This window comes from Acipenser ruthenus, chromosome 52 (genome assembly GCF_902713425.1).
Source record: "Acipenser ruthenus chromosome 52, fAciRut3.2 maternal haplotype, whole genome shotgun sequence".
NCBI lineage: Eukaryota > Metazoa > Chordata > Actinopteri > Acipenseriformes > Acipenseridae > Acipenser > Acipenser ruthenus.
In genome coordinates this window covers 4209061-4227276 of record NC_081240.1, presented here as the reverse complement: position 1 = coordinate 4227276, position 18216 = coordinate 4209061, and the positions used below count along the sequence as shown (strand labels likewise).

The window sequence follows — 18216 nt, the reverse complement described above, 5'->3', positions numbered from 1 at the left end:
AAACAATTCTTTTCTCTGCTTTGCCCGTCTAACACAGTGGTTCTCAAGCCTGGTCCTGGAGCACCTCCTGCCCTGCTGGGTTTGTTCCAACCGAGCTCTACCTAATAGAACCCTTAATTAAAATAATAATTTGCTTAATTTGACTTTGTAAATTGTGTAGCTTATAAAAGTTGGAGAATTCAAGTTCCTATAACTTAACTTGAAATCTCCAATTGTTTAAAATAACTAAAAAGCTCTGATTCGTTGTACTTTGGTCATCTGGCAGTGGGCGCCGGACTTATACCTGTCCTTTGGAGTGCCCTGTACTAAAATAAAGTGTGTGTAACACATACAGCATTTCACGCAGTATGACTTGCAAATTAATAATTGAGATTGCCGTATTAATGTGAATAGAGCGGTCATGCCTTCCTTTTTGCACGCAATCTGGGTTCCCTTGCCTGGAGCAAATGGACATGGGCTTGGAAGTCTAATAATCCTAACCATAACAATAGTGTTGCTTGGACCCCTAATAATAGCTGGGAGACCTTTTTAAAAGTCTGCAAATAGAAATAATCATTCACTTCCAGTCGTATTAGTGAAACAAACACACAGAGAGCGACAGAGACAGATTATACTGCAAACTAAGCTTTATTGGCCACAGGCAAGGCAGAAAGGGGGAGTGGGGTGTCAGGGATGGGTTGGGTGCAGTCTGTTTGCATAATGCTGGGTAGCATGTGCGGAGGGAGGTCCTGAGTTCAGATCAGAGGAGGGTCTAGAGAGAGAGAGACAGGGGGGGGGGGGGTTAATGCAATATATAGACATTGCATACTACAGTACATTACCAGTGCAAAGAGAGAGAGAGAGTAATGTGGAGTATTCACCTGGGCTTATTGTCACTGTCATCTCCCCACACACACTGGTCTCTAATGCCTAGAAAGAGAGAGCGAGGGAGAGAGTTGTATATGTCTGTTAATATAATGTTCCTGTAATGTAACTTTTATTGTATTTATATTACTGCCCATTGCACTGTTCTACTGTATTTGCACTGGACTGCTCTGTAAACGTTTAAGCAAAACCAGTGCAACCTTGTCATGCTAATACAGCTCTTTTTGAATTTTGAATTGAGAGCGAGAGAGAGAGAGAGAGAGAGAGAGAGAGAGAGAGAGAGAGAGAGAGAGAGAGAGAGAGTGCAATACGCAAATGCAGGCTGAGAGAGAGTGGGGTTAATACAGACACAGAGAGAGAGAAAGTGGGGGGTTAATACAGACACACAGAGAGAGTAATAATAAATAACAACAACAATAATAAGTATATTGTATAAATGTGTTTGAAGAGGAATAATGAGTTGGTTCTTGTGTCACATAGAATAACATTAACAATAATAAATATAATATGAGTTGCAGACAGACTTTCTTGCGTTGTTCCTGGGTCGTGTATTTCTTCAGAGTCCAGATCATCTTGGTAAGAGCAGCTTCAGAAGTTATGTCATATCCAGACAACACCCCAGCCTCTCTCAGACCCTGAGAGAGAGAGAGGAGAGTGAGGTGGGAGGGAGAGGGGAGAGGGATAGTGAGGGAGGGTGGAGAGGGTGAGGGATAGGAGAGAGAAACAAAAAGGGTGAGCACAGCACTGCAATAAGATTTACCAACAGACAGACAGTGTGTAAAAACAGACACACACACTGCAAAAACACTGTATATTAGAATTAGAAAACAAATCTATAAAATCCTAGTCATTTCCAACCTAATTTAAGCAACATGATCCGCCAATGGCATTTCAATTCTAATTCCTAAAATTAGACTTCTGCTCACATTTGTTTCAGTTCAGTTTGTTTTTCTGCAAGTACAAAAAAAATAATTCTAAAACAAAACTCCCATAATAAGAGCAAATATCTTGCCAAAATAATGCAAGATATTTTTTTCTTTATATCCACATTTTTTTCTTACATTTTAATGGCCTCTTTTTAAATTACCCTTAAGGGAATTATTTGCCTAAAATAAGAAATCAGAGTTTAGCAAGATTTTATTGTTTACAGTGAATCCCCCCCCACACACACACAGAGGAGAGAGAGAGAGAGAGAGAGAAAGAAAGAGAGAGAGAGAGAGAGAGAGAGAGAGAGAGAGAGAGAGAGAGAGAGAGAGAGACGCACACACACACACACACACACACACACTCAGAGGCAGAGACACACACACACACAGAGGTAGATGTATTACCTTCGAGGTGAGCTTCATGCCTATTGGCCTGTTTCAGAGCTTCAAGGAACCACTTATCATCTGGGGCGTTCCCCGACCCGTAGGTCTCCAAAATCACACCCCCCGCCCCGGACAGCACGCTACGCACCTGCCACGACACACAACACACTCCTGTTTGTAATTGTTTTCGCATTATATTATATTGTACTATACTGCACACTATTATTATTATTCATTTCTTAGCAAACACCCTTATCCAGGACGACTTACATTTGTTACAAGATATCACATTATTTTTACATACAATTACCCATTTATACAGTTGGGTTTTTACTGGCGCAATCTAGGTAAAGTACCTTGCTCAGGGGTACAGCAGCAGTGTCCCCCACCTGGGATTGAACCAACGACCCTCCGGTCAAGAGTCCAGAGCCCTAACCACTACTCCACACTACTATACAATACAGTAATGTAGTACTGTACTATATTATAATGTGCTGTACTGTTCTGTCCTGTACTATACAACACAACACAGACAGACAGGCACACACAGCGACACACAGAGAAAGACACAGACACACACAAGACACACACACACACAAACACACAGTGACACAAACACACACGACACACACACGCACAGTGAGACACACACACTGTTGATTTAGTCTTTTCAAATAACGAAGACAGAATAACTAAAACAGAGCCGCCCGCTTTTTTACACTCTGCAGACTCACCGTGCAGCCGCCTAAGAGCTACAGCATCGGAGGACAACGCAGCTCTGGACAGCTTACAGGCTAGCCCGCAGGCGCACGGCCAGACTACAGGGGTCGCTGGTGCGCGGTGAGCCGTGGACACCCTGGCCGACCTAACCCTCCCTCCCCCCGGGCGGCCCGCAGCCAATTGAGCGCCGTATGCCCCACATGTCGACCTGTTCCTATCCAGTTTTAAATAACTTTAGCATAACAGAGGCAGAAGTGTTAAAGGGACTAGGAGCTCTTAAAATAAACAAATGCCCTGGACCGATCCTCCCAATGGTACTCAAAGAAATGAAAGAAGTTATTTACAAACCGCTAACCAAGATCATGCAACAGTCTCTTGACACAGGGGTTGTACCGACAGACTGGAGAATTGCAAATGTAATACCGATCATGGTTTATTTAGATTTCCAGAAAGCTTTTGACAAAGTCTTGCATAAAAGATTAATTCTCAAACTGAACACAGTAGGGATTCAAGGAAATGCATGCACATGGATTAGGGAGTGGTTAACATGTAGAAAACAGAAAGCACTGATTAGAGGAGAAACCTCAAAATGGAGCGAGGTAACCAGTGGTGTACCACAAGGATCAGTATTAGGCCCTCTGCTATTCCTAATCTACATTAATGATTTAGATTCTGGTATAGTATGCAAACTTGTTAAATTTGCAGACGACACAAAAATAGGAGGCGTGGCAAACACTGTTGCAGCAGCAAAGGTCATTCAAAATGATCTAGACAGCATTCAAAACTGGGCAGACACATGGCAAATGACATTTAATAGAGAAAAGTGTAAGGTACTGCACACAGGCCATAAAAATGTGCATTATAAATATAATATGTGAGATACTGAAATTGAAGAAGGGAACTATGAAAAAGATATTGTGTCCAGGTCTGGTCACCTCGCTACAAAAAGGATATTGCTGCTCTAGAAAGAGTGCAAAGAAGAGCGACCAGAATTATCCTGAGTTTAAAAGGCATGTCGTATGCAGACAGGCTCAAAGAATTGAATCTGTTCAGTCTTGAACAAAGAAGACTACGCGGTGATCTGATTCAAGCATTCAAAATCCTAAAAGGTATAGACAATGTCGAGCCAGGGGACTTTATCGACCTGAAAAAAGAAACAAGGACCAGGGGTCACAAATAGAGATTAGATAAAGGGACATTCAGAACAGAACAGAAAGTATAGTACACACACAAACACACACAGTGATGCACACACAAACACAGTGATACACACTGCAAGAAATCTGTATATTTGAAGATCACATAACAATTAAAAAATTATAAAAAATAAATAAAAAAAACTCCTGCACACTGCATTCTGCAAAACCTCACTTTTTATTATTAAAACAATAGAAAAGAACTAACGTTTCAGTCATCAGACCTTCGTGTTTTGTTTTAATAATAAAAAGATTTTGCAGAATGCAGTGTGCAGGAGTTTTTTAAATTATAATTTAACATAATTTAAGCAAAATGATCTGCCAATGGGGTTAGAGCATTTGTCTTAAGATTTTAAAAAATAAGAAAGTTCAGCTTATTTTGAGAAAATCACCAACTTTAAAATATGGGCAAGAATTAAGAAAAATAGTGCAATATTCTTAAAACAATTTATTATTATTATTATTATTATTATTATTATTATTATTATTATTATTATTATTATATTCTTTAAACAAAAAATCTGCTCTTATTTTTTTCAGTGCAAATCAACCCAGACGCTTTTTTGTTTTCCTGTGAGTTAAAAAATATATATTTAATTGTAAAACAAAACTCCTGAAATAAGAGCAAATATCTGGCCAAGATAATGTAAGATATTTGCCTAAAATAAGAAATTGAGACTCACGTATTCCTCTTTAATTCCTGGGAAGAGTCTCAGCACTCGGACATCAGACACATCACAGAGCGAGAGGGAACAGAGAAGGGGACAGAGGCTGGTAGGGAGGTAGGGAGAGAAGCAGGGAGAGGGGGAGGGAGAGGGGACAGGTGAAGAGGACATTGCATTGACTGAGAGAGAGAGAGAGAGAGAGAAAGAGAGAGAGAGGAGAGAGTTAATACAGATACACTGCACTACTGTCACATAGAGAGAGAGAGAGAGAGAGAGAGAAAGAGAAAGAAAGTCCACAGAGCTTTTAATGCCATCAAAAGTAGGTTTTATAAAATAAATATACCTGTCGAAATGGGATAAACATCCAATGGAAACCCTGCATGCTGAATTCTGTAAAATCATACTGCAAGTACAACGAAAAACACCTAACAATGCATGCAGGGCTGAATTAGGCTGCTATCCACTGCTCATCAACATTCAAAAAAAGAGCACGAAAATTCTGGATGCATTTAAACAAATGTGAATCAGACTCCCTCCAGTACAAGGCCCTTCAAACCCAAGAGCTCAGCCCAGAAAAGAGTCCCCTCAGCGAGCTGGTCCTGAAGCTCACTACACTAACACACACTAACACTTACCAGCTTCAGAACAGCACTGCTACAACAATGCCAATTATGGTCAACCAAATTGTAAACAAATGAAAAGCTCCTATTTGAAAGAGGAGAGAGAGTGAGAGAAGGGGATTCCTCTCACCCTTGATAGTCACTCCCAGCTCCACCAGGGGCAGACTGTTGGGGCTGCTGAAGGCATGGAAAGCAGAGCAGTCAATCTTCGTCACCCTGTTCCCCTGAAAAACCATGTTGTCAAATAACACTGACACCTGGAGAGAGGGAGAGAGGGGGAGTAAGTCGTAGCGGAGGGATCCAGCAGAGACAGAGCGAGAGAGAGTCTTACCAGTTGTAGTGAAGGGGTCCAGCAGAGAGAGAGAGAGAGACAGAGCAAGAGAGAGTCTTACCAGTTGTAGTGCAGGGGTCCAGCAGAGAGAGAGGAGAGAGAGAGAGAGAGAGAGAGAGAGAAAGAGTCTTACCAGTTGTAGTGCAGGGGTCTCGCAATAGCAGCCGGCGATGAGGAGAGATCCCAGGATGTTCTCCACTGCGTCACTGCGAGGTTCAAACACTGAGCGCTGAGAGAGAGAGAGGCAGATGGAGAGGGAGAGACAGATAGAGAGGGAGAGAGAGATGTTAATACAGTGTATACACACTGATGGGACACTACAGTACATTAACACTCACACTGCAATGATTGATATTTGTATTTGCTCATTTTGATTTTGTTCTGGATTTTATTCTAAACTTTTTGGTTTAATCGTTTTCGTGCTTGCGGTGCAATGACGCAAACATAACGCAGTCTTAAAAGCATCTTTTTCTTGACGATCATCGAAAAAAGTGCCCTTCGCTAGTCAACCGCCAGGTGGCACAAGGATGCAAAAAAGAAATGTGCATTTTAAAAACGTTTGTTTTTGAACAGGCTAAACTAATAATAATCAAAATCATAAAAGTTATTCACTGAAAAAAATATACTGTCACAATATTCCTCATTTTGCACTACAGTACATTAACACACACACACACTGCACTGCGAGGGCAGTACACTGGACTGTCTGGCCTGACACTTTGTTCCTAGGGTTAAAAGGAAGTTGTCATTTAGAAAAGGGGCGGAGCTTCAGTACATTAACTCATCGACCCAAAAGGGGAATGATGTGGCAGCCGTGGACTGGAGGAGCCACTGCAATCGTTTACCAAGGGGTCATGAGTGACAGTAGGGGACAGAGCGACGTAATCTGTTCCTTTGTTTTGGTTAGAGAAAAGAACCTGGAAGGACCTGTGTTTTGTGTATCCATATCGTGAGTGTTTGTTTGTTTGTCTCTAATTGTGTCTTGTTATTAGTAACACGTTCCGGAGCTGTTGCCAAGGTCCAGCACAAACCCAGAACAGCACTGCACTTGTATCTTGTATTTGCACCACGAGCACTAATTCACGCACTAACGGACTTGTGTATGTGTTTTGTGTTTTGTGTGGGTGTATAAAGAACAGCACTATTTCGGGACAAACCGCCCACATACTGATGACCGCCCACATACATTTCACTCCATTCCTCTTCCGTCGACGTGATTAGTTTAATATCATTGCAGTCAAGTGAAAGCTTGTGCACAACAATTGAATGCGAGGGGTAATTGTGCCTTGGTTGAGTCAGGAGAAAGAAATAAAACACAACATTCGCAACAAGACTAAAACAAGTTTAACATACTACATATGTATTCCAAACAGATTACAGTACTGTGGAATGTAATCTATATAAACTGGAAACATGAAAAAAAACATTTTTTATTCAGTGAAATGTGGCCCAGTTTACAGTGGCCTAATATACACATAAAGCACCTGAGCGTGTACACAAGGAAAGCATAAGAAAGACTAAAAATATCAATGGTACCCTAACCCCAGAATCACAGGAGAGAACAGTGTTATTGACCCTTCGAGTTTAACCAGTTTACTACCGTGCTCTTTGGGTTGCATGGAGCGCCGGCCACTTTCCAGCGGATGATGGATCGCATTTTGCGGCCCCATCAGCAGTACGCCGCTGCTTACATAGATGATGTGGTTATCCACAGTGAGGACTGGCCAAGTCATCTGGGTAAGGTAGCGGCAGTGCTGCAATCCTTGCGGGAGGCCAGGCTCACTGCTAACCCAAAGAAGTGTGCAATTGGGAAGAGTGAGTCAGAGTATTTGGGGTATCGGGTAGGAGTACCGGTGGTGCCATTCTGAGGGGGAGGGTATGTGAGAGGGGAGGGATCTTGACTGGCCATCAGGCGTGAGCTTGTAGGAGGTTAGGACACCCATGTATTCCCACGCTGTCAGGCAATGTCTTATTGACAGGAGTCAGCTTTGAAGGAATCGGCTGATGTCATTGGTTGGGGGGTGGGACTACATGGGGTGAACGAATGAATAAAAAGGGAATGTTTTGTATCCTCTCTGGCTCATCCAGGAAGTCTAGTGAAGTGTGACTTCAGGGCAGGATTCTGAGACTTTGAAGCAAAACAGAAACTCTGGAGCAGCGAGTCGGGAAGACAGTGTGACATCTCCAGCGTCAGACAGACCCGGTGGTGCAAGCAAGCCAAGCACCGGTTTTCTTTTCACTATCTCACATAGTTAGCTTAGTGGGACTGAGCCATCCCACAGTATATAAGAGAGGATACTGAGCAGTGCCTGTTTCTCGGGGCTTCCACCGCTAGAGGGAGCAACGAGCCATGGTTAAAAACCAGCACACTTTATTTTGTAGTTTTTCCTTAAAGTGTTTTGTTTTCCTTTTTTCCTTTTGCTTATTCTTTTTTTGGTTTACATGCCTGCGTGTGTGATTCATGAAGACGGGGCACAATAGCATTGCTGGAAGAGTGCCACTGAACTGTCACAGAAGCATCTGCCAAATGAGCGTGGAATAACAAACCTGGGCACCTGTGCTGGCGTTTCATATTCAAACTTTGTGTCTGCCTTGTGTTTTACCACACCCTTCTACAAGCCTATCGCACCGAGACAAATAATTACTAGATACTGTATTTTTACAGAAAAGTGCAAGGTGAGTAGCATAACTGAAATTAAGGTACTGTATCGATCAGTATATACACATTTATTTTCAATCTGGTCTCCAACCCTGGTCCTGGAGAGCCCTATCCAGCAGGTTTTATAGGTGTCTTTACATCATCAATGGTTAAACTTGACTAATTACGCCAAAAATTGGTTCAATTAAGTAACTGAGAGATTGGTTGAAACGAAAACCAGAAGCCTCAGTAGCTCTCCAGGACCAGGGTTAGAGACTCCTGGTACAGATAGTATACGTCCTAGCAAGGGTTGATTCATGGAGGGTGTATTTTGAAATGACTCGTGGAGAGAGGAGGAGTGACACACCTTGAGGAGGAGGAGTATGCTTCTCCAGCAGCAGTGGCATTTAGTTTGAAAAAAAGAAGGAATTAACAAAGTGGGAATGTCCCTACATTGCCTTTTTGTCAGGAGTTATTATCTTTGTGGGGAACATTTGGTCAAATTTTGGCCCCACATTGACAGTAATATCTGTACACACACACACACACACACTGCAAAAAATAAAACCCTGCTTAGCTCCAATTTCTGATTTTAGGCAACTCCCATTATAAGGGGTAATAAGAGCCCCTTCAAATTTAAGAACAATCTTGGTAAGATATTAACTCTTATTTTGTGAGTTTTGTTTTGCAATTAAACTGATCTGTACTGAAAAAAATAAGAGCAGAAGTCTAATTTTAGGAATTTGAATTTTCAGTTTTCTTGTTTTAAGAATATTGGGCTAGTTTTCTTACTTCTGATCCACATTTTTTTCAAAATAAGCTGAACTTTCTTATTTTTAAAAATCTTATTAAGATAATTATCTTATCCCATTGGCAGATCATTTAGCTTATATTATTTTGGATATGACTAGGTTTTTATATATATTTTCCAATTCTAAGATATGAATTTTGTGCAGTGCAGACACAGGCAGAGACACACCCGAGGTCTCCCCCTGTGTCGTCCCCCCCCCCCCTCCCCCCCGAGCCTGCTCTGTGGTACCTGCGCTCCTGTGATCACCACTGGCTTCTTGAAGTCCTTGAGGAGGAAGGAGAGAGCAGAGGAGGTGTAGGCCAGCGTGTCCGTCCCATGGAGGAGAACAAAACCATCGTAGCGTGTTTGTTTCTTCTGAGGGAGGGGGGAGAGAGAGAGGGAGGGGGGAGAGAGAGGTTAATTCAGTATCTACCATACATGAACTGCACACAGTTAAAGAAAGAGAGAGAGAGAAACAGACAGAAAAACAGACAGACGCAGACAAAGATACAGTATAGACACAGTACAGTATAGAACAGTAAAGTACAGTAGAGTGGAGTACAGTACACTAAGAACAGTATAGTACAGGACAGTAGAGTATAGAATGGAATAGTAGAGTATAGTACGGTATATAACCGTAGAGTACAGTATAGTAGAGTACAGTATTGTATAGAACAGTAGAGTATAGTAGAGTACAGTACAGTATAGAGCAGTATAGTACATTAGAGTATAGTACAGTAGAGTATTGCATAGTACAGTGTTGTATAGAACAGTAGAGTACAGTACAGTATAGAGCAGTATAGTACAGTAGAGTAGAGTACAGTATTGAACAGTAGAGTACAGTATAGTACAGTACAGTATATTATATTATTGTATAGTACATTGTATAATTTTGTTAGGGACTCTTCCTCATCCGACGAAATATCATTAGTTCAAGGTAAATAGTTTAAAGAAATAAATGTATTTCTATAGCAATAGAGCCCTCTCAACGAGGGCTGTACAGTGTGGTAGATGAGCTTGACTTTTGTTAGAGTTTCGCCTACTGTACGGCTCGGGACACATAACTCGTCACGGTCATCTACCACATGGTAGAGCCTTCATCGACAGGCTCTGTTGCTTAAGTAGAGTACAGTATAGTAGAATACAGCACAGTGTAGTAGAATACAGTACAGTAGAGTACAATACAGTATAGTAGAGTACAGTACTGTGTAGGACAGTATAGTATAATAAAGTACAGTAGAATACAGTACAGTGTAGTACAGTAGAATACAGTACCAGACAGAGCACAAGGAGGTTAAGTGACTTGCTCAGGGTCACACAATGAGTCAGTGGTTGAGGTGGGATTTGAACCAGGGACCTCCTGGTTACAAGCTCTTTTCTTTAGCTACTGGACCACACAGCCTCCTTGATTTCACTTAATTACAACTATAGTATAGTAGAGTACAGTACTGTGTAGTACAGTAGAATACAGTAGAGTACAGTATAGTAAAATACAGTACAGTATAGTAGAGTACAGTACAGTATAGTAGAATACAGTACATTGTAGTACAGTAGAATACAGTACAGTAGCGTATAGTAGAGTACAATACAGTACAGTAGAATGCCGTAGAGTACAGTATAGTAGAATACAGTACAGTGTAGTACAGTAGAATACAGTACAGCACAGTAGAATACAGTACCAGTATTTTATTGGTGAAGTGCTCCCAGTGTTCTGGAGTGATTTTGGAAGAGTCGATGGGCTTCTTTACCTCTTCCACTTGATACTTCACAATGAATTGTTCCGGGCAATCTGCTGTGGCCTTTGAACTGAGGATAGAAGGGTCATTATTATTATTTGTAATAATAATAATAATAATAATAATAATAATAATAATAATAATAATAATAACTAGAACTGCCAGGCAGTGTTATGGCTTCCTAGCTCAGTACCAGTACCAGTTCCAAAACTGTAGGAAGAGTCTATGAATTCTATTGATGCGCACCAGGCTTGCACTTAATTTGCTGAACAGTTTGTGAACAGAACCAGTTTGAAGTTTGGGCTGCATCTTGAGGCAGCCATCTTGTTTATCACACAAACACCATTTTTGAAAATGTGAATTATGTTGACACAGGGATGATGCTTGTCAAGTTAAAAATCAACTAAACTGTTTTTCAACTAGAGCGGTTTTAAATTGAAGCAGAAAATGTAGGTCTGGTGGCCATCTTGTTTTCCAAAACAACAATATTTTGCCATATTTGTATTCTGTTGTTCCCGGGATGATGTCCACCAGTTTGGAGTTAGTTGGCTACACCGTTTTTGAACAGATGCAGTTTCGTGTTTGGAGCATGTTTCGGCTAATTTGGTAGTGGCCATTTTAATACATCAATTTATCCCAGCAACTCATGCTTCACAAACTTCAAATGGGTTTGGATGTTGATGATATTTGCCAAGTTTCAGAATAATCTCATCACCGGTTCCTATGAAAAGGATTTTGAAAGGTTTTATAAAAAATGCATCGACGAGCATCTTGGTTTTCCAGACAAACACTATTTTTCTGTTCAGTTAGTCAATTGTATTGCAACAAGGATGATGATTCTATGGTTTGGAGATAATCAAGTAAACCGTTTTTCAACCGAAGCAGTTTTAAATTTAAGAAGAAAATGTAGGTGTGGCGGCCATCTTGTTTTACACAAGAGCACCATTTTGTCATATTTGTATTTTATTGTTCCTGGGATGATGCCTATGAAGTTCGGAGCTAGTTGGCTACACAGTTTTCGAACAAAAGAAGTTTGATGTTTGACCATTTTGATACTCAGATTTATCACAGCAACTTATGCTTTGCAAACTTGAGGAAGGGTTGGTTGTTGATGACATAATGTCAAGTTTCAGATCAATCGCTTCACCGGTTCCCAAGAAGAAGATTTTGAAAGCTTTTTCAAAATAATGTGTCAGGCGGCCATTTTGGTTGACGTAGGAGCGCAGGTTTTTAGCATCTGAATGGCAGTCTAGCTGGGTTGATACCAGCCAAGTTAGACCCTGTTCAGTTCTACTGTGGTCAAGCAGGAGCAGTTTGATGTTGACGGAAGAAAAAAAATAATAATAAAAAAAAGAAAAAAAACGTTAACAATAACAATAGGCTTCCCAAGCCAGCAAAAGACAACAAAAGACAACAGCAACGTGACTGACTGCTGAGAAAAGACAAACCAAGCTTCCTGAGGAATTCCTAGAGAAACATTTACAATTTTAGAATATCTAACAAACAGTACCAGCTTGGACAGATCGGAAATGCTGATCAGACCCCCGTATTTTTCGACATGCCAAGCAATACCACAGTTCAGTGCTGTTGTGGTTGCTGGGTTACATGTTGCCTGATGCTGTGGAGTGTTGTGTCATGCTTGCTGTTGCCAGGGTTTGTTATGCTGTAAGTGAGTGGTGGTATGAAATAAAAGACTTATTTTCTGTGTTTCTTTGTTATTTTATATTAATGCAAACCATTCACTGAATAGCAGTTGTATCAAGATTTACAATCTTTTAAAATTGGCATACTTTCAACAGGTTTGCCATATTACACTTTGCACAATATTTAGGTATCAATACAACTTATGAAACAGTAATAACACTTACATCAGTAATACTTAGGGTAACGCGAGGAAAATTGCTGATTTAATGATTGATGCAGTTTAAACTTAAGTTGAAAATGTTATCCAGTTAAAATGCCTTTGAAAAAAGCAGGAATGAAACTGTGTTAGTTAAGAACATAAGAACATAAGAAAGTTTACAGAGAGGAGGCCACTCGGCCCATCTTGCTCATTTGGTTGTTAGTAACTTACTCATCCCAGAATCTCATCAAGCAGCTTTTTGAAGGATCCCAGGGTGTCAGCTTCAACAACATTACAGTCTTTAAATAAAAGTTTGAGTTAAATTATCTCTTTACTACAACTTATACAAATATTAATTTTGTGACCTGGATTTGCACAGTATGGCAATATCAAGAATGGTTCTGTTGTAATAAAAATTCCTGTTTTGGTATACAAATAAAATAACCATAACCATCATAGTAAAAAAAAACAACACTTAGCATAACTGTACTTTCGTTTTGAAGAAAACACATTACAATGCAATTCTGACAAGGCCTCTCTTTTTCTTTGCTGTAGCTTAACTTACGGTATAGTTAACTTTCAAATTGTCCTTACCAACCAGTACATAACAAGAACTCCCTTGTTTTTCTAAAGAAAAGATCCTGCGCTGGTCATTTATAAATATTAACCACGGTTTCCATGTTGAATCTCCTTTATATTTAATAAAGCACAGTAGGAAAGAGGTAAGTTTAAAATAAAGCACATATGGGAAAAAAACGTGGCATATTTAATTATATTTAATTAAATCCCAGTGCATTGCAAAACAACTGCAACTCCCAGAGTGCATTGCAAAACAACTGCAACTCCCAGAGTGCATTACAAAAGAACTGCAACTCCAGAGTGCATTACAAAACAATTGCAACTCCCAGAGTGCATTACAAAACAACTGCAACTCCCAGAGTGCATTACAAAACAACTGCAACTCCCAGAGTGCATTACAAAACAACTGCAACTCCCAGAGTGCATTGCAAAACAACTGCAACTCCCAGAGTGCATTACAAAACAACTGCAACTCCAGAGTGCATTACAAAACAACTGCAACTCCCAGAGTGCATTACAAAACAACTGCAACTCCCAGAGTGCATTACAAAACAACTGCAACTCCCAGAGTGCATTACAAAACAACTGCAACTCCCAGAGTGCATTGCAAAACAGAGTGGGGGAATTTATTTTGAATGGTCCAGGTCAAGTCGCGATTAGACGCAGTACTGATTAGACAAGATGAGCTGGACAAGGAGAGGGAAAGAGAGACAGCTGGACAGGATGCCTGAGAGAGAGCTGAACAGGGAGACAGACATAGAGATGGAAAGGGAGAAAGATAGAGCTGGGCAGGGAGACAGAGATAGAGGTGGAAAGAGAGTCAGCGAGAGAGAGCTGGACAGGGAGACAGAGATAGAGGTGGAAAGAGAGTCAGCGAGAGAGAGCTGGACAGGGAGACAGAGATAGAGGTGGAAAGAGAGTCAGCGAGAGAGAGCTGGGCAGGGAGACAGAGATAGAGGTGGAAAGAGAGTCAGCGAGAGAGAGCTGGACAGGGAGACAGAGATAGAGGTGGAAAGAGAGTCAGCGAGAGAGAGCTGGACAGGGAGACAGAGATAGAGGTGGAAAGAGAGTCAGCGAGAGAGAGCTGGACAGGGAGACAGAGATAGAGGTGGAAAGAGAGTCAGCGAGAGAGAGCTGGACAGGGAGACAGAGATAGAGGTGGAAAGAGAGTTAGCGAGAGAGAGCTGGACAGGGAGACAGAGATAGAGGTGGAAAGAGAGTCAGCGAGAGAGAGCTGGGCAGGGAGACAGAGATAGAGGTGGAAAGAGAGTCAGCGAGAGAGAGCTGGACAGGGAGACAGAGATAGAGGTGGAAAGAGAGTCAGCGAGAGAGAGCTGGACAGGGATCCTGAGAGTACTTAGAGTACCGCCACTTTTTTCCATTTCCTGGTCACAAAAGCAAAGTTTGTGGGGAATAATAGCCATTTTCTATACTTTTGAGGCATAAGCAATTAGGAAATAACACTTACTACCCAGGAACAAAAATTGTGTTACATAGTGAATCAGCAGCCAACCTAACTTGCAAATGTTGCATTTGAAGATGTTGGATGTACAGTAGTATTATTATAAGCATCATCATCATTATTATACAACATACCGTCCTCAAATAAACTCCGTGGCTTAAGCTTGCACACAGAAATGTCTTCATATTGCAGACTTAATAAAATGATAACGTAGGCTACCTGTATATATAATAGTACAAACGCATTGCACAGTTTATAAAGTTGTATGCTAGGTTATTACAATATTTACATTTGGTTAATGTTCCAAAATGTCTACACCAATTTGTTGCAAATATGTATTTTTAGATATTTAAAGAAAATCCATTAAATATATTTAAAATATATAGCTAATTATATTTAAATAATGTATTTAAAATGTATGACAAATGTAAGGCAAAAACAAATATATATTTATATAAATATATTGTAAATATATTTTGAGCATTGTAAATAAAATGTATTAGTAATGTATAAAAAATACATAACAAATATATGGTGCATTTGGCATATATTTTGTATATATGCTAGTCTGTAATCCATATATTTATTTTGTATTTTAAAATCTAACAGTAGTGGTAGTGTATATGTGTGTGACTCACGGTAGCACAAACCAGTCCCCATCTTCCTTGTCAAAGAGCTCTGGATGTCTGCGCAGCTCTGCGGTGAAGTCTCCCGGATTCGCAGGTCCCTCACCTCAAATACACACGCACACACCAATTATTCATTCAAATAACAATAAATAAATAACACTAATAATAATAACCCCTATTCCGTAACAGCAAAATAAATTATTATTATTATTATTATTATTATTATTATTATTATTATTATTATTATTATTATTATTCCTTATCCTCTCTTGTGATCGGTGGATCCAGCTGCCTGTGAGCATCAGGACTACATCGTGTCTCATCACTTTCCCACACCTCTTCAGAACTCACCTGCTCACACTACACTTATAAATCCTGCAAAACCTCTCTTCTACCTTTTTTCTATCATATTCTTCAACTGTCCTATTTAGTCTGCTTGCATATTTTTCTATTTTCTATTCTAATTATTTATTTATATACGCTGTACTTTTAGCGTTCACTGTTGTGTGTGGCTGAATGTGTTCTAGTGATGTTGAGGTTGTTATACTGTAGTGTTTTAGCGTACATTGTATTTAATTGTTTAACAAACCTTGGATACAGGTGTCTGCTAAATGTGTAAATAATAACAATAAAATGAAAAAACATAAAAAATAATAATATTATGATAGTATTTATAATAAAATTCACCACTTCTCCCTGGCACCATGCCGATCGTCCCTCCCGTGTAGTAGACAAACACTCTGGTCTCTTTCATTCTTTCTCTCTCTCGCTGGCAGCAATGTCTCTGTATATGTACGAATGTGTGTGTGTGTGTGTGTGTGTGTATTTTAAATCTTAAACCTATCGGCTTTTATAGCAAAATTCCTTTCCGGCGTTTCCTCAAGACACACCTCTTTAGACTGCACATGTAAACCTTAACTCTGGACATTATGGCACCCAACCTTAAATACACTTTTATCCCGCACTTAGCTGTTCACCACCTTGCTGCTCCTTATTATATCTGTATTTAAATCTTGCACGTAAATTGACTTATCAGTTAACTGTATGTGTTACTTTTAATTGTGCCTGTTTTCACCCCACTACACTCTTATCTAACCCTGATGTAACTACTGGCATATTATCTGCTCTAATTTGTTCTGCCCCCTAATTTAATAATTACTGCATCCTGTACTTGCTTGAAACTTGCTCTTGCTCGGCCTGAAGTTACTGTATTTGCTCTTATTGTGCTGTAATTCTTGAAAATACTGTATGTATATTTTGTAAAAATTGTAAGTCACCCTGGATTAGCGTCTGCTAATAAATAATAATAATAATAATAATAATAATAATAATAATAATAATAATAATAATAATAATAATAATAATTACATTGGGCTACCTCACACCCCTCCCCACCCCCACACATCAATCACCAGCATTTCCAGAGAAGCTGACACTAGTACCAAGGGAAAGTTATTATTATTATTATTATTTTAATGTCGTGTACACCAATCTTTTTTCTTCCTCCTGTTTGGAAACTTTCTTATGTTCTTATGTTCTAGTTACCTAATTTCATACAATAATTACCTTAAGGCTCCAGCCACATTCCCACGAGGGTTCTAGGGGTCCCCACTGACTGCACATTATAAGACCGGCTTTTTCGCCGGTCTCAAACAGTAAATAATAAGACGGACGGTGCTCGCTGCCCACACATAAACATGTCCGGCTGCATAATAACTACACCTTCTAGCAAAGTTGTGAAAACATCGCTGCAAATTTATATCTGACATGACCAAACCATGATGATGATAATAATAATAATAATAATAATAATAATAATAATAATAATAATAATAATAATAATAATTTATTTCTTAGCATCACCTTTATCCAGGGCAACTTACAATTGTTACAAGATATCACATTATTTTTTACACATTATTTTTACATACAATTACCCATTTATACAGTCGGGCTTTTACTGGAGCAATCTAGGTAACGTACCTTGCTCAAGGGTACAGCAGCTGTGTCCCCCACCCCATAATAATAATAATAATAATAATAATAATAATAATAATAATAATAATAATAATAATTTATTTCTTAGCATCACCTTTATCCAGGGCAACTTACAATTGTTACAAGATATCACATTATTTTTTACACATTATTTTTACATACAATTACCCATTTATACAGTCGGGCTTTTACTGGAGCAATCTAGGTAACGTACCTTGCTCAAGGGTACAGCAGCTGTGTCCCCCACCCCATAATAATAATAATAATAATAATAATAATAATAATAATAATAATAATAATAATAATGAAAAAATACATAAATAAATACACAAGGGGTGGGCACTTTGCCACACCATGTTACTGACAAATATCTCAGCACAGCAGATAAGAAAAAACCGTACGTTGCCTCCTGCACTTTATTATTATTAATAACACTGGAGATGAACTGTGTTGTTTAAGCTCAGTTACTTGCTGCAACAAAATCATAATGTTTATATAAATAAACTCTTCTTCATGTCAGTTTAGTAGCCTAATAATCAATGGTTTAAATAGAAAGTATTTACCCAGCTAGCACACAATGTTGCTACAATGTTTCACAACATTGCTGATAGGTTGTGGTTTGGTTATGCCAGATATAACTTTGAGGCAACATTTTCATAACGTTGCTGCAAGGTGTGAATTGATTGGGTTAAACGTAACTTTGGAGCAACGTTGTAAAAATGTTGCTGGAAGGTGTATTTGGTTGGTCAACTGCAACTTCTTAGCAACATTTAGACAACGTTGCTGCTAGGTTGTGGTTTGGTTATGTCAGATATAAATTTGCAGCAACGTTTTC

The 18216-nt window shown here is 39.5% G+C and overlaps 1 protein-coding gene across 1 annotated transcript; it reads right to left on the bottom strand.

Annotated features, from left to right (window-relative positions):
- Window positions 1–259: 259 nt before the first annotated feature.
- On the bottom strand, window positions 260–16174 carry LOC117432820 (L-asparaginase 1-like). Its single transcript, XM_059016110.1, has 11 exons — window positions 16071–16174; window positions 15393–15486; window positions 10814–10940; window positions 9384–9509; window positions 5840–5935; window positions 5506–5632; window positions 4774–4934; window positions 2179–2322; window positions 1389–1499; window positions 861–909; window positions 260–751 (listed from the first exon to the last, which is right to left on the bottom strand). Exons 1-11 carry the CDS (start codon window positions 16135–16137, stop codon window positions 735–737), a joined length of 1119 nt encoding a protein of 372 aa, XP_058872093.1. The 5' UTR covers window positions 16138–16174; the 3' UTR covers window positions 260–734.
- Between the last annotated feature and the right edge of the window lie 2042 nt (window positions 16175–18216).

Excerpts from the sequence above, each read along its gene's own strand:
- LOC117432820 (XM_059016110.1), bottom strand. The coding sequence starts at position 16,137 with ATGAAAGAGACCAGAGTGTTTGTCTACTACACGGGAGGGACGATCGGC. Across the intron at positions 15,487-16,070 it reads CATGGTGCCAGGGAGAAGTG|GTGAGGGACCTGCGAATCCG; the intron begins GTGAATTTTATT and ends TGTGTATTTGAG. Across the intron at positions 10,941-15,392 it reads GGGGACTGGTTTGTGCTACC|TTCAAAGGCCACAGCAGATT; the intron begins GTGAGTCACACA and ends TTCTATCCTCAG.